Genomic DNA, 23353 nt, shown 5'->3' on the forward strand with positions numbered 1-23353 from the left:
GCGGAAGTTGAAGTATTTCCTCAGCGACCAGCACAGATCAGCTCTAGGCATGACGAAGCGGATATCGTCCTCTTTTGGAAGGCCAAACAAAGTAGTTTCGCTTTCACAACGAAACACACAGCGTATTCACGACATGGCGGCAGCAACAATACTACAGCGAGAATAAAAGTTACGCCTTCTTTCTTTGCGTGAACATTTGGGCGGCGTTATCCAAATCTTCCCACATAGTGACATAGACATGTTGGGGGTGTGTTAGAATGAGCCGTTTTAGGTAGGTGTGGTTGACTCTTAACTTTTATAAAGAATATCTCTTTGGATTTGAGACTTTATTCTTTGCAACTTTACAGATCTTCTTTATGCACCAAGAGCTTGTAACACTCCAAAGAGAAAGGAAAAATTGAAATCGCATCATATGACCCCTTTAAATAAATGTGATTAGGCATAAGGAATATTTACATCATGCACACTTCAAATATGATCATGTCAGAAACTGAGGGCATCCCATTTTATCATAGAACGAACATTTGTACCTTCCAAACTTGTCCTTCTTATTCATGTCAGCTCCACTGCTTAAGAGCAGGTTAAGACATTCAACATTTCTGAATGAAGAGAATAAAGTATATGCATTAATAAATATTTCAAACATCTTCTTCAACTTCGTTTAGATGCTGGCTGTTGAGTCAGATCAGCAAAACGACCTTCTTGGCATTTGTGTGCATAAAACACTGTTATTGGGGACACCTGATATAAAGTGGGCCAGTGGCTTTTTAAATAGCCCATTCTAAGTAGAGCTGCAGTCTCACCCTCCAGAGGCAGCAGCGTGTAGACAGGTCCTCCCAAAGTTGTCTGGGGTGTTGATGTCAAATCCGGCTGAGAGCACGTGTTCTTTACTCATTGACAACACAATGCTGTAGAGCTGACCTGCAAAAGTCAATGCAAAGTTAGTTAGAGGAATACACTGTCACTTTGGCTGGCAGCAAATCAGTCATATGAAAAGCAGTTAATGGACTGCTTTAAGACTTCAATCTATCACTAATAAAGCACCATGGGATTATCATGACATTTTTTGAAGTAACATGTAGATAACGTAGATAAATATGACAACTATTTAGTAACATATATTACAATCACAGCACTTCCCTAAGGGACAAGGACATATAGAATATAGTCTAGGGACAAAACCATTTTCCTTTGGCCCTTGCTGTAATTGGTCACTTTACAGGGAGAAAGGGTGTGTACCTGAGGAAAGTAGTTTACGACAACAGTCAGAGGACCCGTAGAGCACAGCTAAGTGTAGAGGAAACATCCCATGAATCCCTTGTCTGTACAAAGAGGACAAATAAGCAAATTTCATTACACATGCCACAAGCAGATAACATGCAAACTGACAGGAGATTAGAATCAGTTTCCTTGTAAATGCAAATGCCTTGTCTCGTGTACATAGGTAAACTGTGCCATTTTTAACTAAACTGTCAGCAAAACAAGGAAAAATTAGATGCACATAAATAAATACACCTAATTCTATGTCAGGGTGTTTGCTATTAACTGAAATTAGAAGGAAATGTCTGTAACATAACTCCAAAGAAAGTATTCATTAATGCACAATTCCATTGCCACGTCTTAATTTGCTGCATATTATTCACAATCTTATAAACAAGCAAGGAAAAAAAAAAGTGTAATTCAGATTCATTACAAAATATTCAATATTTTGATTTGTAACAAGTTTATTTGTAAAAGTAATTATTGCTATCACTATTTACTGAGCCAGTTACACACTTTATCCCACTGTTGATGTTAACTAAAACTTATGAAAAAAACATTTTCGATAATTGAAATAAAGCTAAAATAAAATATAAATGTTAAATTAGGCTTTGTCTTGTCAACTAACTGAACAAGTAGCAATACTAATACTACTAAAAAAAAAATAAATAAATAAAAAAAATCTATATTAGAAAAAAAAATACAAACTTTTACCAAAATTTTAAATAAAAACTGAAAATATAAAAGATAATTTGAAACATTAACAGAATATATGATAATTGTATATAATTAATACTAAAATAACACTGCTTCACTGCCACAAAATTTGCTTTAAGATTGTATGATAGAGACATTATGCAATTGCTATATTGTAAGAGATGACCTTACTCCACTCACTACAAAGCAAGTCTTACTCAACAAACACATGGTACTTTACCTGGCTGTGTCAGCACCATTTGTCATTAAGGTGCTGATAAGCAGCTCGTGGCCGTACTTGGCAGCAACATGAAGAGGAGTATTGCCATATCTGTCCACACAATCTATCTCCCCACCTGAGGAGACAACAAGAGGGTTTAAATATTACAAAAGGAATTGGAAATCGAGTGAAAAAGGAAAGTAACCAACCGTTTTGAATGAGGATCTGAGAGCGAGTGAAACGTCCATGAATGGCTGCCATGTGCAAAGGGCTTTTCCCTTCTTTACTCTGTGGAGAAGAAAAAAAATAATCTAAGAAAAGTCTTTCCTAAAGCTTAAAAACATTGAGAAAGTATACAAAAATTCAAGTCAAATGCATATAGATCATTCAATCAGAGCAATGTCTTAATAAACCACTCCCGTTTCCCTGTCCAGACCTGCATGTTGACATCAGCACCGTTGTTGACCAGCAGCTCCAGGCAGAGAGCCCACTATCATGACTAAAGTAGACCAAATCCAGGGACATCCAATTCACATTTTGGCCTAAGATTTGTTCTTTTAAAAATGATTCTTATGTAAAAACACTACATTACAATCATTTTTGACCCATGTCCTAGGGACGAATAGCCACTAGGGAAATTTATCTGGATTAAAAAAGGTCATGCTGTCCAAACACATAATGTTTAAATACGGCTGACTTCATATTTCTGATGCCTTATCCCATATTGCTAGTATTTTTAATCAGTCAAAGACGTATTGTTAAAGTGATCTGGGATCCAGACACTTTATATTTGGACAAAAAACTAATTACTTTTACTTGTCCAAAAGACAAGTGGAAAAGCTTAATGTTGAGGCCTGGCACTGACCTCGGCTCCATTGCGTAACAGGTACTTGACCACATCGACGTGGCCACTGGCAGCAGCAGCGTGGAGAGGGGTGTATCCCCGCTTATCCTTACAGCCCTTATCCGAGCCCTGAGACACCAGCAGCTTAACCACCTCCAGATGTCCTGAGAGAAACAAACAGGTTAGTATTACCAAAGTCCCTTTAAGGTAAGTCATTTCACTCGGCGGCCATCTTTGAAACACCTCTCGGGCATGCAAGTGCAGCTCCTATCTCTTTGAATGGGGAAACATCAAATTCTCCAAAACTGTTCACCAAACTTATGATTAAATTTTATAATTGAAATCACCAATGAAATCTGACAACAACTGTCTCATAAATGTTGTTTCTTTTGCTCAAATAGTGTTTAAAAAAATACTATTTTTCAGGCTAGACCAGGCAGTGCGCATGCACAGTCCTAAGCGCACGTCTCCGAACGCTGTTTCTATAGCAACCGGGATTTCTAACGGCAGCTGCAGTGACGCGAGGACTTTACCGATTAGTGATTGGCTCTTTTACTCAGAAGGCGGGGCTTCGTTCAATAGAGCGGCCATATTGAGCGTTGCTTTTTTTCCCCCATTCAAAAGTCTTTGGTATTACTACAACTTCCAGGAATCACCACTAAGTAGCTAAAGATGGTGAAACCAATCTAATACAAGGAAAATTACTATTTAGCTATAGAAAACACCAACAACACTTCCAAAAAATACAAGTATATACTTACCAAGGTAAGCTGCCCAATGAATAGGTTGCCTGTCCTTCTTGTCACTGGCACTCAGATTGGCTCCCTTGTTCAGCAGCAATTTAACCATCTAGTTGGCAGCAAAAGCACAAAGTCACATTGTATGTTTATTAAAACCATCTGTGCATTAAAGGCACCCATGAGAACTTAACAAAAAAAGCAAAGTCACAGTTTTAACATATACAGGCCGAGATGTAAAAACAAACTGGCACTAAGGAAGTTAAAAGTACTGGTATTTCAGTACCAAGTTACACAGCATGTGAACAATGCTGTGTCCAGAGAAAGAAACACTGACAACAACAACAGAGAGCAGAATGGAGTTATTAGAGATTAAGGATATCTATGAAGTACATGTATGTAATTAATATAATGTTAAACATTCAATATTCATTCCTGTATAGCTGTGCGTGAGCTGATAAGCAGAGCACGCTGAATGGATTGAGTGCACGGTGGGGCAGATGCGTGAGCTTTGAGCGAATATCCCTTTCTCATAGACATCACTGGAAACTAAAGATTGTTATTCAGTCGGATATGTCAAAAGCAAGTAAGTAAAACAATGCACAAGTTACTTAAGTTACTTGATGGTAAGGAGAGAGAGCGAGAGCGAGAGGAAGAGAGAGATAGAGAGAGCATGGGCATTTCTGTTGCATGATGATTGATCAAGTTGCATCTTGATTGCTGTTCACTCACTTAGCACACAGATCATTTGGATGAAAACTAAATTGTAAATATAAATCATACAAAAATTATAGGTGCATTCACTATAAGCAACATTTATTTTAAACCTCAAGCATACACGTCTTTACTTAAAGCGAAAGTGAAACTAACAGCCTGTACGTGTCTCTCTCATTCATGCACTTGCGCATGTTTTGCTTGCTTGATAAGATTAATAGCTTAATTTTCCTTAATAGCATTAAATGAGTGGCTTTGGAATAGAAGTCACAGCATGTTTCAATAATAAAAAAACGAGACTTATATTTCAGAAAATATGTTCATTGCTGTTACAAGATTTATGTATAACGAATGGTTCCTTGCACTGTTACAAAAACCGTCCTGTGATTACAGTACTGAGCCACTGCAATGGAGCAGCTCGAATGTGCTATTAAATTAAAGATGAAATACGTTAAAGCAATAAAATGAACAGTGAAAGTAACAAAAGCTAGTACAATACATTTTAATGGGCATAATTAATTTAATGGGCATAATTGTGAAAATACCTGAAGGAAATATCTATTTGCTAAATTAACAAAGCCAACTAACATTATTCATATTCTTTTGATTTCTGTACCCAGTATTTTTAAAATTACAAATGGCATGAAAATACAGGTATCGGTACTCGGTATCGGCAAATACCAAAAATAAAAGTATCAGTATTGGCCTTGTTTTGAAAAAGGTGGTATAGGTGCATCCCTAGTAATAATAAATTTTTTTATTTTTTTTATCAAGTACGTATCAAGTACTAAAAGCACTTAAAGCAATAACATACTGATGTCTCAATTTTTTGCTAATAACTATTTTAACTACAGTGTAAGTTTAATACACAATTTATTCATATTCACTCCTTAAAGGCGTTGTAAATATTGACAATTATATTTAAAATGTTTATTATATACAATATTAAAAATATACAAATGTGTTAAAATATTTAAATTATTGTGACTGTGCACAAAACATATGTTATCTCAAATATTTAATATTGAAAATTACAAATATAGAAATATTATAAAATTAAAATTACTGTGCAAAAACTGTGTGGATTTCTCAAATATTTAATATATTAAAAAATAGAAATATTATGAAATTTTAATTATTGTGACTGCACTAAATGTGCGGTTATCTCCAATTTTTAATGTTAAATATTAAAAATACAGAGATATTATAAAATATTTAAATTACTACATTTTAAGATTATAATTATAATGTACTGGCATCTAATACTGACATTTGATATTGTGACAACTATACAAACAGTTCCAAATAAAGACTAAATGCAGTGAAGGTTACATAAAAAATTACATCAAAACAGAAGTATCTGTATTCGAGGCTCTTCGGCAATTTGCACTTTCGCAATCTTGTGGAGAGCTAAAAAAAAAGATGTCGAGAGCTGAAGTGGCCCACCCTGTCTTTTAATTCACCTGAGTGCATTAGATGAGTAATTCCACCCTACCTCGTGGGTGGGCTGGTTGACGTTGGCCCCACGGTTGACCAGCTCGTTGGCTACGGCCTCCTGTCCCGTGTAGCAGGCCACATGGAGAGCAGTGTTTCCAAAGGCATTAGGCTCATCAATCTGAGAAACAGACAGCATGAAATAAAATATCCTGTAAACCAAGGATCAACCTTCTTTCTTTTCCAGGAAAATAGACCAAAAATATTGAGGACTCATTCTGCACTACAGATTTTTGCCACCATCTTGCAAGTACAAAATCATGGGTCATGGCTATGACATATCTAATACTGACCCTATTTTTTGACAACTCGTTCAAAAACCTGCCAAAAAATTTTATATTAAAATTATATTATGACAATGTTTCTATAGCAACCGGGATTTCTAACGGCAGCTGCAGTGACGCGAGGACTTTACCGATTAGTGATTGGCTCTTTTACTCAGAAGGCGGGGCTTCGTTCAATAGAGCGGCCATATTGAGCGTTGCTTTTTTTCCCCCATTCAAAAGTCTTTGGTATTACTACAACTTCCAGGAATCACCACTAAGTAGCTAAAGATGGTGAAACCAATCTAATACAAGGAAAATTACTATTTAGCTATAGAAAACACCAACAACACTTCCAAAAAATACAAGTATATACTTACCAAGGTAAGCTGCCCAATGAATAGGTTGCCTGTCCTTCTTGTCACTGGCACTCAGATTGGCTCCCTTGCTCAGCAGCAATTTAACCATCTAGTTGGCAGCAAAAGCACAAAGTCACATTGTATGTTTATTAAAACCATCTGTGCATTAAAGGCACCCATGAGAACTTAACAAAAAAAGCAAAGTCACAGTTTTAACATATACAGGCCGAGATGTAAAAACAAACTGGCACTAAGGAAGTTAAAAGTACTGGTATTTCAGTACCAAGTTACACAGCATGTGAACAATGCTGTGTCCAGAGAAAGAAACACTGACAACAACAACAGAGAGCAGAATGGAGTTATTAGAGATTAAGGATATCTATGAAGTACATGTATGTAATTAATATAATGTTAAACATTCAATATTCATTCCTGTATAGCTGTGCGTGAGCTGATAAGCAGAGCACGCTGAATGGATTGAGTGCACGGTGGGGCAGATGCGTGAGCTTTGAGCGAATATCCCTTTCTCATAGACATCACTGGAAACTAAAGATTGTTATTCAGTCGGATATGTCAAAAGCAAGTAAGTAAAACAATGCACAAGTTACTTAAGTTACTTGATGGTAAGGAGAGAGAGCGAGAGCGAGAGGAAGAGAGAGATAGAGAGAGCATGGGCATTTCTGTTGCATGATGATTGATCAAGTTGCATCTTGATTGCTGTTCACTCACTTAGCACACAGATCATTTGGATGAAAACTAAATTGTAAATATAAATCATGCAAAAATTATAGGTGCATTCACTATAAGCAACATTTATTTTAAACCTCAAGCATACACGTCTTTACTTAAAGCGAAAGTGAAACTAACAGCCTGTACGTGTCTCTCTCATTCATGCACTTGCGCATGTTTTGCTTGCTTGATAAGATTAATAGCTTAATTTTCCTTAATAGCATTAAATGAGTGGCTTTGGAATAGAAGTCACAGCATGTTTCAATAATAAAAAAACGAGACTTATATTTCAGAAAATATGTTCATTGCTGTTACAAGATTTATGTATAACGAATGGTTCCTTGCACTGTTACAAAAACCGTCCTGTGATTACAGTACTGAGCCACTGCAATGGAGCAGCTCGAATGTGCTATTAAATTAAAGATGAAATACGTTAAAGCAATAAAATGAACAGTGAAAGTAACAAAAGCTAGTACAATACATTTTAATGGGCATAATTAATTTAATGGGCATAATTGTGAAAATACCTGAAGGAAATATCTATTTGCTAAATTAACAAAGCCAACTAACATTATTCATATTCTTTTGATTTCTGTACCCAGTATTTTTAAAATTACAAATGGCATGAAAATACAGGTATCGGTACTCGGTATCGGCAAATACCAAAAATAAAAGTATCAGTATTGGCCTTGTTTTGAAAAAGGTGGTATAGGTGCATCCCTAGTAATAATAAATTTTTTAATTTTTTTTATCAAGTACGTATCAAGTACTAAAAGCACTTAAAGCAATAACATACTGATGTCTCAATTTTTTGCTAATAACTATTTTAACTACAGTGTAAGTTTAATACACAATTTATTCATATTCACTCCTTAAAGGCGTTGTAAATATTGACAATTATATTTAAAATGTTTATTATATACAATATTAAAAATATACAAATGTGTTAAAATATTTAAATTATTGTGACTGTGCACAAAACATATGTTATCTCAAATATTTAATATTGAAAATTACAAATATAGAAATATTATAAAATTAAAATTACTGTGCAAAAACTGTGTGGATTTCTCAAATATTTAATATATTAAAAAATAGAAATATTATGAAATTTTAATTATTGTGACTGCACTAAATGTGCGGTTATCTCCAATTTTTAATGTTAAATATTAAAAATACAGAGATATTATAAAATATTTAAATTACTACATTTTAAGATTATAATTATAATGTACTGGCATCTAATACTGACATTTGATATTGTGACAACTATACAAACAGTTCCAAATAAAGACTAAATGCAGTGAAGGTTACATAAAAAATTACATCAAAACAGAAGTATCTGTATTCGAGGCTCTTCGGCAATTTGCACTTTCGCAATCTTGTGGAGAGCTAAAAAAAAAGATGTCGAGAGCTGAAGTGGCCCACCCTGTCTTTTAATTCACCTGAGTGCATTAGATGAGTAATTCCACCCTACCTCCTGGTATCCACTCTGAGCAGCGTGATGCAGGGGCGCTCTGCCTGTGCGGTCGGCCATATTCAGGCTGGTCACATGGGCCAGCAGGGCCTCGACGCAACGCATGGCTCGGTTGGCCGCCGCAATGTGCAGTGGTGTCTGCCAGAATTTATCCCGCACCGTAACGTCAGCTCCCTTCCTTAGCAGCAGCCCCACAGCCCTCTGGGTAAAAAAAACAAAAAAAAAAACAAAATGCAAGAATCATATTAAATTGCTAAAAATGCTAAACAATGGCATGAGTAAGCTGTTACTCAGACTGAGCCTCCACTCAGGCATATAAATCACACAGGCTGCTTACCTCATTTCTGGAAGCAGCTGCTCTGTGCAATGGTGTTAGCCACACATGGTCCTTTGCATTGACATTCGCACCTATGCAGTTAGGTGAACCAAAAAAAAAGGAAGAAAAACAGATTTAAAGTTAATAAATGACTAATACTTAAGCAATAAAGTAAAACATGCCATTCTACATTGTGAATTAATTCGTGGCTAAAGGGTGTGGCATGTCTGTAATATATATGAGCAATATCACTCGAGTACTCGAGCGATACCAGCTCTATATCAGCATGGCTGTGAAGCGTTCCTGTGTAGCAATACCAGTACAATATCTCACGATTCTCAACCAATCAGATTTGAGAACCAGAACGAACTGTTGTATAAAAGCATATATAAGTCATATATAAGCATTATGGTGTGAGAGGCTCTGCTTTATGGTGTATAGCTCTGCTGCGTAGCTATACACCATAAAGCAGAGCCTCTCACACCATAATAATTATATATGACAGTTAATAAATAATAAAACATTTAGTAAATTAATCTAGGGTGAAGTGTGTAATTTCTGCACCATTAGCGTCAGCAAATTGTATAAACAATGATTATTATCAAACGGGTCCAATTCACGCCCTTGGTTGAGCCAAAGTAAAAATTTAATTCTAAATATTCTTTTTTCCCAGCAGACATTCTACTGAGAACTTAGCACTGTAGTCACCACATATTTGCTTGCTTATCCTCTAAAACTAAACGGAACTGGATTTGGTTCATTAGAAGGGCAAAAAGGAAACAGCTTGAGGTTTTGTACACAGTTGGCAGCTGCTGTGTAGTGTTATATTGACCAGTGGTGCCTAAACCTTTTTTGGTCAACCAAATCTCTTAGACATAAAACATTTACTTGCAGTACTGCCTAAAATAAATGTAAAAAAATAAATACATAAGTTAATATTTCATATCTTTGACACATTAGAACGTTCACAGTTCTCTAATGTCAGTTAATGGTCACATGACAAGTAAACAAATGTAAATGTTTTGATTGTTTTATTTTAAAATTGGGCTGCATGAAAAATATATATATTGTGATTATTCTGTCATTTATTGCAATTTGAACTATGACTCATTGAATATGAACATGTCTACTGCCAAGACATCCAGACACAAAGAATAAAGACTCTACTGCTAACGAAAAGTTACAAGTTACAACACAAACATTAATGTCTTAAATTCTTCACTTTCAAACGGTCCCATAAAGATTTTAAAATGTCAAATCCATTTATTTTATATTAGTGAAATGCTGTAAACGTCTAATATGAATACAAATAAACTGTACATTGGTTCCCAATTATACATTAGTGCATAGATAGAGTTTGTGTGAAGCAGCATTTCCTGAAACAACAGTATTATAAGCTGCATGTGTGTAAATGATCACAGTGCCATTCTTCACTCTGAAACACGCAGTGCAACAGACTATGTAACTTGTTTCTTTAAATATGAGCCTTTGATTTGATAAAATGCGATTTGATAAGACCATTATTTCAGTTTTACTTTAATTGTGCTGCCTGTTTGTTTATTTTAATGCTACATTTGATTTAGTCAATTATTAGCTTTTCATTAACTCTTGAACCCCCATTTGGGAAACCCTCATATAAACCGTATATTTAGGCGAACGGGTGTGACATGCCATAAATGCTACTATTTTGTGCATTTTAACAAGGCTTTAATGCTTTGACCAATCAGCTTTTGATACTGGAACTATCCGTTTTATAAATAAAAACATAACTGCATGTGGTGGCAGCACTGCTGTTTAACTTCATACCTGCGCTGATGAGAAGCTCCATTATATGAACGTCCCCCAGCCAGGCAGCAGCATGAAGAGGTGTGCGGCGCTCTTGGTCCTGACACAAGAAAGTAGAAAAAAAGGTTAACAGATTTTTTTTATTTCCTTTCCACACTGGCCCACACAGCTCATATGTACAGTCACCCGGACAATCGGTCCATAGTTATGACATTGCACATGCAGATGAGACACATAATTCATGATCACACTAAAATACACCATTCAGAACATACCAGTGCATTGACTTCATCTTTCTTGTGCAAAAATAACTTCACTTCATCCGCATTTCGGTTAAATATGGCCTGGACCAGAGGCGGCTGAAGGAGTAAAAAAAAAAAAGGGTGGATGTTATGATACTGCTATGAAACATGACAACAAATTCAAACCTTTTGCTCGAGCAGCTTCTGATTACAGTGTATAACTTTAAGTGTCAATTATGAGGTGTATAACTGTATGATTATAATCAAATATAATGATCGTTGAGAAAAAAGGTTAACAGATTTTTTAAATTTCCTTTCCACACTGGCCCACACTGGCCCACACAGCTCATATGTACAGTCACCCGGACAATCGGTCCATAGTTATGACATTGCACATGCAGATGAGACACATAATTCATGATCACACTAAAATACACCATTCAGAACATACCAGTGCATTGACTTCATCTTTCTTTTGCAAAAATAACTTCACTTCATCCGCATTTCGGTTAAATATGGCCTGGACCAGAGGCGGCTGAAGGAGTAAAAAAAAAAAAGGGTGGATGTTATGATACTGCTATGAAACATGACAACAAATTCAAACCTTTTGCTCGAGCAGCTTCTGATTACAGTGTATAACTTTAAGTGTCAATTATGAGGTGTATAACTGTATGATTATAATCAAATATAATGATCGTTGAGTATCAGAAGAGAGCTGCAACAAAACACACTGCAATTGTATCTACGTAGGTATGATACAGTTGCATACAGTATTGTTATATAAAGACATTACTTAACAAAAGCATGAGTATTTGTTAAACAGGTTAATAAACGTGCGTTTTAAAAACAAAAACACACAATAGATGTTTTCCTATGCGGCTGGCTGACACCCAGCTCATTAGGCTAGCGGGCTTGCTAACGTCTGGGCATGCTAAAAGGGGTTATTTTTCAATTGTAACTCCTCTTTGGTAGCCCTACCCTTATTATACAGTAAATACATGAGGTGTACAGCTAAATGCATGACAAAACCCCACGTTTTGATGCGAGAACTATGGGGGAAATAGAATAATCCATCGTCAGGGAGCTAGCTAGCATTTCAGACTCTGCATACAAGCGCAGATAGCGAACAACAAAACTGCTTAATTTACGCCACACGTGGGGTTTTAATAGCTCTCACCTGGTCTGAAATATTGTGTACCCCCATCTCCCTGTGTCAGTCGGGCCGAAAGTCCCTCATCGGTAAGGAATCGAGGCTGGGAATCCAAGACAACAATCTAGCGTTGCGATTATAGACGTAATGAGTGTGTCTTTAGCTGGTGAGGCAGTTGAAAATAGCGACACCAGCGTGATGGCCGCCTGCTGCACCAACTTTCAGAATAAATGCCCGTGAACTAAACCTTGCACTGGAAAACGGGGTTTCAAACTTTAAGGGGACCCAAATGCGTTCTCCTCTAGCAAGGGAGCCCCTTATGATTTATAAAGTATATTAAATATAAAGTTACCATTTCTAAGTTATATTTCTTGAACAGAGTTCCATTTTGAATACCAGCTTGATATTACAGGCTACTATTTGGAAAATATTTACTGTGTTTTAATATTAAGCATATTTTTATACAGACTTTTAGAGTACACTTAAGGCATATTTACAAGAGGTTGTGTAAAGACATATTGCCACATTAAAACCAGACTAAACCTGCTTTGACCCACCTCAGCCCCTAGTATAAAGGTATACAGGTAAAATCGCTGTGCAAATGCATTTACGCCACCTCTGAACAGCATTAAACACTTTGTTTAAAGATAGCAGTGTAAATTTGGCAATTTGATTCAGTGCAACTTTACAAAACTATGCACGTTTTTTAATGCTGTTTAAAACTATGGCTGAAAATACATAATAATGAAATATAGTATATAATGAAATATAGTTACAATTAATATCATGATTTCTAGTCTTTACAAAGCAGAATGAAACACTAAATAATATAAATGTATGTAAATGTTAATTTTTTTTTTTTACTTTTTAAAGTAGCTCTTAATGATAACTAAACAAAATTATATTTAATAATTAATGCATGTAAAAGTCCAAGAGTTTATACAGTAGATGTTCAATACTGAAGGGTGGTTTTACTGTTTTCCTTTTTGATCCAACAGGACGAGAATCCTTCTGTAAGAAAGTGTCTGGAATTCTAATTAGGCCATGGGTTGGTTTGGTTTGGTTTTTCATAACGTAGTTCATGTGTGCTCTTCTGTTCAAACCATGGTTCAAACCAATAAAATAAATTAGCAAATCTTTCTCAATTACTGTAAATAATTTTAGAACATTTCACATAAACAGTTTCTTAATCAGGCTTTTTAAACATGAACGGAGGAGAAACGCTTCCCACGTGTTGTGGTTCAAGCAGGCCCGGCTCCAGAATCAAATCACTGAGTGCTTCTTAAATTAGTGAGGGTGCTCTCTCGATATATCTCATATATTTGTGCCATCCATTGCAATGGCGCAAGGGCTTTCCCTTTATAATCACTAAAAGCTGTCACTCATATTAGTTCATCGGATCTCACAAAGTTACGTTATAATCAATGAAGTTCTCTACGCTGAATCTCTTATTTACATAGCGTCTACACTTTGTTATGAGATGATTCGTGCTGAACGCAACACCAGAACAAAAACTGGCGATTTGAGCGGTGAGTGGATTCTAACTTAAATGCCTCTGATTGGCTGTTGGGTTCAAGAAATCAACAGATATGTCTGTGATTGGCTACATTGCTCAACGCTGCAAACGATGTTGAAATAGAAACCAATCTCCAGAGCGCAAACCATAAAGCACTGGATAGTTTGCCAAATCTGCAATGAAATGCCATTATTACAGCATTAACCGAGGGTGCTATTAATTTCGTTTGAGGGTGCTTAGCACCCTCTAGCACCCCCATAGAACCGGGCCTGGGTTCAAGTCAAAGGCATCCAGACAACAATTTCTGCAATATTTTGAAGCAGTTTATATCTGCAAAAATTCGATTTTTCCCCCTCAATTTTTAGGAGTGCAATATGTCCCATAAATGACGTTAAAGATAACACACAAAATTCTAATATGTATATTTCAATGTTTTTTCCCACTCCATAGGCCTGCGAGGTTTTTTGACTTTTATTTTGGAAACGCGCAGAAAACAACAACCTTCCGGTGGCCCTGTTGGAAATTTTGATAGGGTTGCCATTTTCACCAAATATTTAAACGTCTAATACAGTTATTAGGGAATGCAGAGCGCACAATGAGTTTATTTGCGAGTGTTAAACACCAGAGGAAAAAACACTAAAGTTAAAAAATGGCAGACTCTGTAGTGATGGGGAGCGGATCTTTAAACTCCGGAAGCGTAAATATCTCCTTTCATTTTTATTGCCTACAGTCTGCTAGCTTAGCCAAACACTAATTTATGGGTTTGGGTTTGTTTAAATATAAGGCACATTTAAGGGAAGAACTGTCATATATTTAAAAGTAGACGCTGTTTTATATGCAAACACACCGGTCTTTTTTATTATGTTATGCGTAAATATATAATGGCCCTTACAATAAATGTAGTGAGGCTGTCTAGAAACAGTTCAGTGTCTGTCAGCATAAAGTCTCAAACCAAATCTTCCCTACCTGAACACTATTTTATGGCCATCATATGGCCAGACATGCTGTTGGAACACACTTATGATGCCCAAAAGTCGGCAGCCACCACTATTTCTGAAAAGGTCTTAAACAGGTCTCCCAGTCTGACCAGGCTGGAAGACCAGCAAAACATCTTATACTAGTTTAAACTTTTTGATTAGAACCATAAGTAGCAGCAACCAAAACTTGGTTTTGAGAGAGTCAAACATTTGCAATTGGACATCTTGATCTTTAATACTCTGTTCTTTTGATTAATAATTGCAGCGCTCGGGGAGCAGTAAGACCAGCACAAGTCCTACAGAGAACTATCAGCTGGCTCGGAGACGCACGCTGCAGGTGGTGGTCAGCTCTCTGCTGACGGAGTGTGGCTTCGAGAGCGCTGAGAAAGTGGCAATGGAGACACTCACTGAGATGATGCAGAGCTGTGAGTCCTTCCCTTATCTCATGCAAGACACCTGTGAGGCTTGTCCAAAAAAAATGTATATATATATTTTATGTGTTTTAGAATGAACACGAGTTTATTGTATGTGTTTTTCAATATTAAGAGTCTCATTATCTTTTGATAGATATAACTGAGGTTGGACGTTGTGCGAAAGCAACCTGTGAGCACACAGCTAGAAGCACCCCTACACTCTCTGATGTGGTCGTCACACTGGTCGAAATGGGTTGGTTGCCCTTTGATCAATTTATTTAATCTTAGGAAGTATAAAAGATTCCACTTCTCTATGTGGTTGAATCATGTCCATATGTTAATAAGATTTTAACTAATACTGAGGTTTACTTTTTCCACAATCGCAGGTTTTAATGTGGATACTCTTCCAGTGTACGCCAAAAGATCCCAAAGGATGGTCATAACTGCACGTAGGTTTACCATATTTCACTAATATATCTATTTATCTTATATTATCTGTTATAATTGTTCCTGTTTAAATGTACTCTTCTGTATTTAACAGCTCCAGTAACAAATGCCCCAGTCATCCCAAAAGCCCTCATAGCCGGACAGAAGCGCACTCATCCAACATACATCCCCAGCCACTTCCCTGAATTCCCAGATCCTCATACATACATCAAAACACCAGTGAGTTATGTTGCTCACCTGATGCCTTGCTATTGTGTGACTTTCAACTTAACAACCAATAACATTAAGATCATACACTCTGCTTCAAAACATATCTCACATTTCTGTGTTTTAGACCTTTCGAGAGCCTGTGTCAGAGTACCAGGTGGTGAGAGAGAAGGCGGCATCACAAAGGAGAGATGTGGAGCGCGCACTCACACGCTTCATGGCCAAGACAGGAGAGACGCAAAGCCTTTTTAAGGATGACATCAGTGCATTCCCTTGTGAGTTTTTCTGTCCCAAATATTGTCAGTGTCTTATTATACTTTGACTGCCCTTTTGACTTTCTAGTGTTTATTCATCTGTCTGTGTGTAATAAGTAATCTCATCAAAGCCGAGCGCCATCCCTTACCTCAGCACCCTGCTGCCCTCTGAACTAGAGCTTCAGTCATTGGAGGAGACAGATTCATCTGAGCAGGATGACCAGACAGACTCGGAGAACAACCCCTGTAACATCATTCAGGCAAGCATGAAGCATTTTTTCGTGTCAAAATTTTTATGGAAGAACATACATGCTTGTCTGTTATTTTTTATTTATTCATTAATTTTTTTAGTTTATAAAGTTATAATGTCAGAATACACAGTGCATCACAGTTTGTTGCGTATGGGGCTGCATAGAGGCAGACCAGTCAGTGTGCCCATGCTGACCCCTGTCCACCGCTGAAAGCGCCAACAGTGGGCACGTGAGCATTAGAACTGGATCACGGAGCAATGGAAGAAGGTGGCCTGGTCTGATGAATCACATTTTCTTTTACATCACGTTGATGGCCGGGTTTGTGTGTATTGATTTCCTGGGGAACACATGGCACCAGGATGCACTATGGGAAGAAGGCAAGCCGGCGGAGGCAGTGTGATGCTTTGGGCAATGTTCTGCTGGCAAACCTTGGGTCCTGCCATCCATGTGGATGTTACTTTGACACGCACCACCTATCTAAGCATTGTTGCCGCAACTTACAGGACTTAAAGGATCTGCTGCTAGCAACTTGGTGCCAGATACAGGGGTCTAGAGGAGTCCATGCTTCAACGGGTCAGGGCTGTTTTGGCAGCAAAAGCGGGCCCAACACAATATTAGGAAGGTGGTCATTATGTTATGCCTGATCGGTGTGTATATATATATATATATATATATATATACACACACACACACACGTGTAGTAATTACTAATTTAATGAATCTTTTTTTATTTTTTTTTATTATTTCTAGGATGACCAAAGTGCAGATAAGGAGAACGTAGTGCTGCCGCCTGGTGGTGTTGTGCCTACAGGGAAGGCCAATGAGGAAAACCTGATTGACAACCCATATCTTCGGCCAGTCAAAAAGCCCAAAGTGAGAAGAAAAAAATGAAAATTGATATATTGACTCTGCTACTTCTACATCAGCTGGTTATGACGGATGATGACTTCTTAGCATATGCTAATCACATTGTGCCCCTTGAAGTTACAGCTAACATATGAAGAACCAGAGTCTTCAACAATTGCAATTTGGAAACACGCAGTGGTCCATCATGTTACTAACGTTTGATTCTTATAGAATGACAGACTGTTCTGTACATCTGAAAAATATTAGATGGAATTCAAACAGGCAACTTCCCTAAAGTGAAGTTACACAGTTGATTTTTGGTAGTTTGTTTTGATAAGCCTTCCTTTAAAATATCATTTAGTTTTTACAGTTCTTAACAACACATCAGAAACGTGACGTTCTCTTTTGATTTCTATGTATTTGTCACATATTTGTGAATGATGGTAATAAATGTCTTTCATTGTTTATTTTAAGGCATTATTTCAAAAGGACAAGTTGAAAATTAAACCAGAACGTGGGGATAATGTAAAATCTCCATTATGAATGTGTCCCGTATCCTGTTACTTTACTTACTGCTGCGTTAGTTAAAAATGAAGTAATATGCCTGGAACATGTCTAATATGGGACGTGTTATGAAATGGAAATTTTAAAGCTTTAATGTTTGTATACATTGACAATCACACTGAATTTTTGTGGTAGCATTTTAGTGTCAAAACAAGCTTAGATATGCCACCCTGTTCCTCTGTTTCCTAAACTCTTTGTCATGGAAGAGCTACATGGACACAAAACACAAGTTAAAAATGAAAAAAAAAAAATATATATATATATTTATTATATCAGCTAAGGAAAAACACGGTAAGCTAAACAGGCTGCTGTGCATATACTTTTTTTGTTTCTTTGAATTGTAATTTGTAGAAGAATGTCAGACATATCTGTAGCCAAATTTCATATGCCATGACACCTTGCTTTGGACAGTATCATGAGCATATGCCCCTGGACTAAAAAAGGGATATACATTGAAAATCTGGGACACATTTAAACCTAAAATTAAAGTTTTCAGGATGTTCTTGCTTAGACTTAACCACATAGACGCTCTTTGGATCATTCTCAAATCATGCTGCCGAACATAACTGTCAGGTTTTACACAAACTTGTGGTGTTCAAGGTAAACTATCCAGAGTTCAACAATAGTTCTCAGCCAATGCGCATGAATGCAAATGAATAAAATCTAAAAACTCCATAGGCATTTTTTTAATTAATAACATTTTTCTAGTTATTCCAAGCTATAAAAATTTTATCAGGTCGAAATTGAGAGTAAAACTATCTTTCAAAGTTCTAATCCCTAATCTTTATTCAGTTAATCACAATTCACAAACAACTACAAAAGTCATGGGGCCTTCAATTAAGGATGGGCTCTGGAGCCAAAAAGATTGACAACTACTACCACCAGAACACACATTTATTATCAGATACACTCAGTGTCAAATGTTAAATATGTTATAATCAGGGCTAGAGTCTGTATTTGAGGGTCTGAATCTTGCAGTGGTACTATTGAATGGTGCTTTTCCAGGTGGACACACTTGTGTCCATAGTGTCCTGATGTTTACTAGTTACCATGGTATCCAGGAACGAATGCTGATTATGTAGATCAAATGGAATTCCGATGTATTCAGAAGCTATGTAAAATAAAAGCATCAAGCAAACCATGCATTTCACATGAATGTGATCAATTAAATTTATTATTATTATTATTATTTTTTTTACTAAAACATTGCTAAAGTAAGTGTAGTAAAGCATAAAGAGCCTGTCAGGAACAGAGACAGAAAAAGAACATTGAGGTAACAGGCCTATAGTATTTACAGTTTCTCCAGAAAGCATTTGGCAGCCATATCACCCTGTAGCCCAAGACTGATCGCCCACTGAAGCTAAGCAGGGTTGAGTACCTGGATGGGAGACCTCCTGGGAAAACTAGGTTGCTGCTGGAAGAGGTGTTAGTGAGGCCAGCAGGGGGTGCTCACCCCGTGGTCTGAGTGGGCCCTAGCGCCCCAGTATAGTGATGGGGACACTATACTGTCAAAAAGCACCATCCTTCGGATGAGATGTTAAACTGAGGTCCTGACTCTCTGTGGTCATTAAAAATCCCAGGATGTCTTTCGAAAAGAGTAGAGGTGTGACCTCGGCATCCTGGCCAAATTTGCCCATTGGCCTCTGATCATCATGGCCTCCTAACAATCCCCATATCTGCTGATTGGCTTCATCACTCTGTCTCCTCTCCAGCAATAAGCTGGTGTGTGGTGGGCGTTCTGGCGCACTATGGCTGCCGTCGCATCATCCAGGTGGATGCTGCACACTGGTGGTGGATGAGGAGGTCCCCCCTCACAATGTAAAGCGCTTTGAGTGCCTAGAAAAATGCTATATAAATGTAAGGAATTATTAATTATTATTATTATTGGAAAGTTAAGTCACACTTCAAATGAATGAAAGTCATTGCATTAAATAACAACATAAAAATTCATGATGCTACATCTGGTGTCAAGTTGATTTTATTGGATGTATAAAGTCAGTTCTCCTCAAGTTCACACAAGTGTACACATTTTGAACAATATATATATAAACAGTTTTATAATTTAAAACCCGTTTTTTTGTGAATTGTTTTACTTAAAAAGTGCTAGCCTATTTCTTTCAAATAAATTCCACTTGGTTTAATATCTTTTTAAGTGTGGATGTTGTAGATACATGAATAACCAATGATACAAATTTGCAAGTGTTCTACACATAAAGGAAAATACAAATAAATATAAAAAAAATGGTAACACAGTTTGTGCAGTTAAACTGCGATCAAGAAATATCCTTTGCTAAAACTAGAAGTAACTTTAAAACAAGCTGATGAAGAAACATCTGTGGTCAAAACATGAATTAATTCAACTTTGATGTTTAATGTGTGGTGTTTGTAATGCAATTAATGGGTTCAGTTTTTCCATAATATGGGGATCTGGAGGCCAAAGGGCTAGCTTGAGCGCCCGAGGAAGGAGGCAGAGCCTGAGGGAGGGCAGAGCGGGGGCAGACCATGCCTACTGACCAAGGGTGCCCCGTGAGGCCGAATGGCCGATGGTTCATGCTGGAATTGAGGGTGGGAGGAGCGCAGGTGTCTGGATGGCGGGACAAGGTGGAACAGAGCCATCCGAGGCCAGAAGCGGAGCCACGGGCTCCTCAGGTCCAAGAGGCGAGGACTTCCAGCAGGCCCAAGATGAGGGGCAGACGGGGGATAGAGGCCACTCCACATAGGTAGCGAAGTTCCCTCGAGGACCCTCCCCAGAAATGCGCTCATGTGGCCAGCATGCAGGAACGAGCAAAGGAGGTTGCCTAAGGTGGTCTGATGGGCGAGACCCAGGAATTCATCCATGTGCTCCTCGAGGGAGCGATCTCCATGCTCAAGGAACAGGAGGTGAAAAAAAAAACCTAAAACACTGGCAAAACGAAATAAAACAAATTTAAAGGATGCACCATTTCTTCTTTTTCTTTTGGGTCCAGTGTTTTGTCACAAATGTGTCACAAAGGACAAGTGGTTTAAATACACAGAGTAACAAGCTGACAAGACACAACTGGACACAATCAGGGAGTGATAAGGGCAGGGGCGTAGCCATCATTTCAGAAGTGAGGGGGACAGAAATGTTATATATATATCCCCACGTCCCCCGCGTCCCCCGCGTAATCTACGCCCCTGGATAAGGGAAGCCAAAAGTACTATAAACTGACTACAAGACACACCAGACAGTTATAAAGGTTAGTTATTGGCATCGATAACATTCATGAAACCTTTCCATTTCACAAAAGGTTCTTGATAGTGAAAAAGGGTCTTTAGATTTTTTAAACGTTCCTCACACTAAAGAAAAAAAAAAGAACTTTTTTTTAACAGTTCTTCGGGGAACCTAAAATGGTTCTTCTATGGCATTTCTGTAAAAACCCACTTTAGGAACCTTTTTTTAAGAGATGCTACTAATCTTATTTTTGGTCTGAGAATATTCATTCACTCCCGTGATTTGTTGTAAACCATGTGTAAACCATAATAATATGCTGCATAACCGCAAACTACCTTAAAACTGTGCTGAAGTGTAGAATGGAATAAGCTTTTTTTTTCGTTGTTCATACATCATTCACACTGAATTATTACAATATTTGCAAAAGGAATTTGTGGAAAGTATATAAGTAACCATCTTAAATGTTTTTGTGAAGCATCTAAGACTTTTGTATATTACCGTGTTATGTAGGGCAAAAAGTAGATACATACTCAAGAAAGATTGTACTTTCTTGTGAATTGTAATTTTAGCAGTTTATTATCAGATCCAGCAGGCAACAACAAATTACATTTCTGAATACAAAAATGTGATTAACACAGCAGAATTTGAGTAGGCCCAAACAACAAATGTCTAAAATACATAATCAAAACATACCCAGATAAATAATCAAGATTACTCAATACTCATAATATAAAGGACATAAAATCTGAGGTCTCTGGGTCATGCAACATTTCAACTGTCTGACCAAACAAATACCACAAAACTATATGTACTGTAAATTAGAAAGGTTAATTAATAATCCAATTAGACATTGACAGTAAGCTTGACACATCAGTGAAATATGTTGTTTATTTTTATAATCCTAAACTCTATAAATAGTAAGTTTACTTCCTTGTGTTCAAACATATCAGCATGCTGCAACAAAATCTAAACCCGATGTCCTATAAGCCAGTTTATTTAATTGATATATTTCATTGACTTGCAATAAGAATGTGACATATTTGAAAATGTCATATACAGACTTTTAAAACTACTGTGTCGACAAGGTAAGGCCTTATGGAGTTGTTTTGCTAAAAAATGCAGCATATGTGAAATACACTTCAATTCAAGACAATCCCTAAAATATTGCTTTTTAATAAGTAACTGTACTTTACGTCAAACAGCTTTTCTCTCTCCAGGTGCTGAAACAAAAATATATTTCACGTGTTCAACCCAGCTGTGGTGAGTAATCTACATTTACACAGAGTGTGTTAAAATTCAGAATGATTCTTATGGTAAGTTGTTTGATGTGTCAGATTGGGGATTACAGCCAGCTACTGGCAAACTGACCACAGGACATGCTCCACTGGAAGACCACTTCATCAGCTCTCATACGTCAACTGCTTCCAAGAGACATCCGTCCATGTGATGTCAAGTCAAGTCAAGTCACCTTTATTTATATAGCGCTTTTAACAATACAGATTGTGTCAAAGCAACTGAACAGCATTAATTAGGAAAATAGTGTCAATAATGCAAAATGACAATAGTAAACACTAATTTTTCAGTTAAAGACAGTTCATCATTGAATTCAGTGATGTCATCATCCAGCTCAGTTCAGTTTAAATAATTGAAGATGCAGGACAACCACCTAGCAGTGCATTACTGCTAGGTGGACACGTCTTGAGTGATGTCCATCCAGTAATCACTTTCTTTAAGAGCAAATGAAACAACAGCACTGTATTAAACAGTAGATCCAATTGCATTTCTTCTCAAAACTATTTTTGATATAGTTTGTGTGTGATCATAGAGCTGTTCTGTTCCTGCAGTGAACTCCGTTTTCTTTGACCCTTGTGTTGGGACTTATAAATACCTGGATGTGTCCTATTTGTGTCTCCCATTTAGTAAGTCAATCTATGAATTATATATAGTGTCACATGATCCTTCAGAAATCATTCTAAAATGCTGAATTGCTGCTCAAGAAACATTTCTAATGATTGATGTTAAAAAAGTTCTGCTGCTTAATATTTTTGTGGAAACTGTTTCGTAAATTAATGTGTCCTGGCTGAATAAAGTATTTAACTGACCAGTTTGAAAGCTTTTTTCACCTTGAATTGGTAGTTACTTATTACTGACCATTGCTCCTAGTTTCTCCAACATAATTCTAGGAAAAAGTGTCACCTGTGAAGGCAGCCAAAGTCTCATTGACTGTGGTATTCTTCTGTTCTTTCTCCAAATTAATTTCTCTGTTGTTATTATATAGTAACCCAGAAAAACTGGGGCAAAAACTTGCCTCTAAAGGTAATGGTGTGATTCGGATTCATCATGCCAATTATGGACAGCAGGATCTTGTAACCTGCCCTCTCAAATTAGCAACAACACCA

The 23353-nt window shown here is 37.1% G+C and overlaps 1 protein-coding gene and 1 pseudogene across 1 annotated transcript; one reads left to right on the forward strand and one right to left on the reverse strand.

Annotated features, from left to right (window-relative positions):
• Nucleotides 1-12511, reverse strand: part of LOC107701754 (serine/threonine-protein phosphatase 6 regulatory ankyrin repeat subunit C-like) — a 21221-nt pseudogene extending 8710 nt beyond the window's left edge.
• Nucleotides 12512-14294: 1783 nt separating this feature from the next.
• On the forward strand, nt 14295-17662 carry LOC107701755 (transcription initiation factor TFIID subunit 8-like). Its single transcript, XM_016503864.1, has 8 exons — nt 14295-14499; nt 15045-15204; nt 15347-15445; nt 15579-15641; nt 15734-15858; nt 15974-16121; nt 16218-16360; nt 17102-17662. The coding sequence occupies exons 1-8, from the start codon at nt 14452-14454 to the stop codon at nt 17240-17242; spliced, it is 927 nt and encodes a 308-aa protein (XP_016359350.1). The 5' UTR covers nt 14295-14451; the 3' UTR covers nt 17243-17662.
• The last annotated feature ends 5691 nt before the right edge of the window (nt 17663-23353 follow it).

This window comes from Sinocyclocheilus anshuiensis, unplaced genomic scaffold (assembly GCF_001515605.1).
Source record: "Sinocyclocheilus anshuiensis isolate Anshui unplaced genomic scaffold, SAMN03320099.WGS_v1.1 scaffold1658, whole genome shotgun sequence".
Lineage (NCBI taxonomy): Eukaryota > Metazoa > Chordata > Actinopteri > Cypriniformes > Cyprinidae > Sinocyclocheilus > Sinocyclocheilus anshuiensis.

Coding starts and splice junctions, on each gene's coding strand:
- LOC107701755 (XM_016503864.1), top strand. CDS start 14,452: ATGGCAGACTCTGTAGTGATGGGGAGCGGATCTTTAAACTCCGGAAGC. Junction 15,205..15,346: donor CACTGAGATGATGCAGAGCT/GTGAGTCCTTCC, acceptor ATCTTTTGATAG/ATATAACTGAGGTTGGACGT. Junction 15,642..15,733: donor AAGGATGGTCATAACTGCAC/GTAGGTTTACCA, acceptor TGTATTTAACAG/CTCCAGTAACAAATGCCCCA.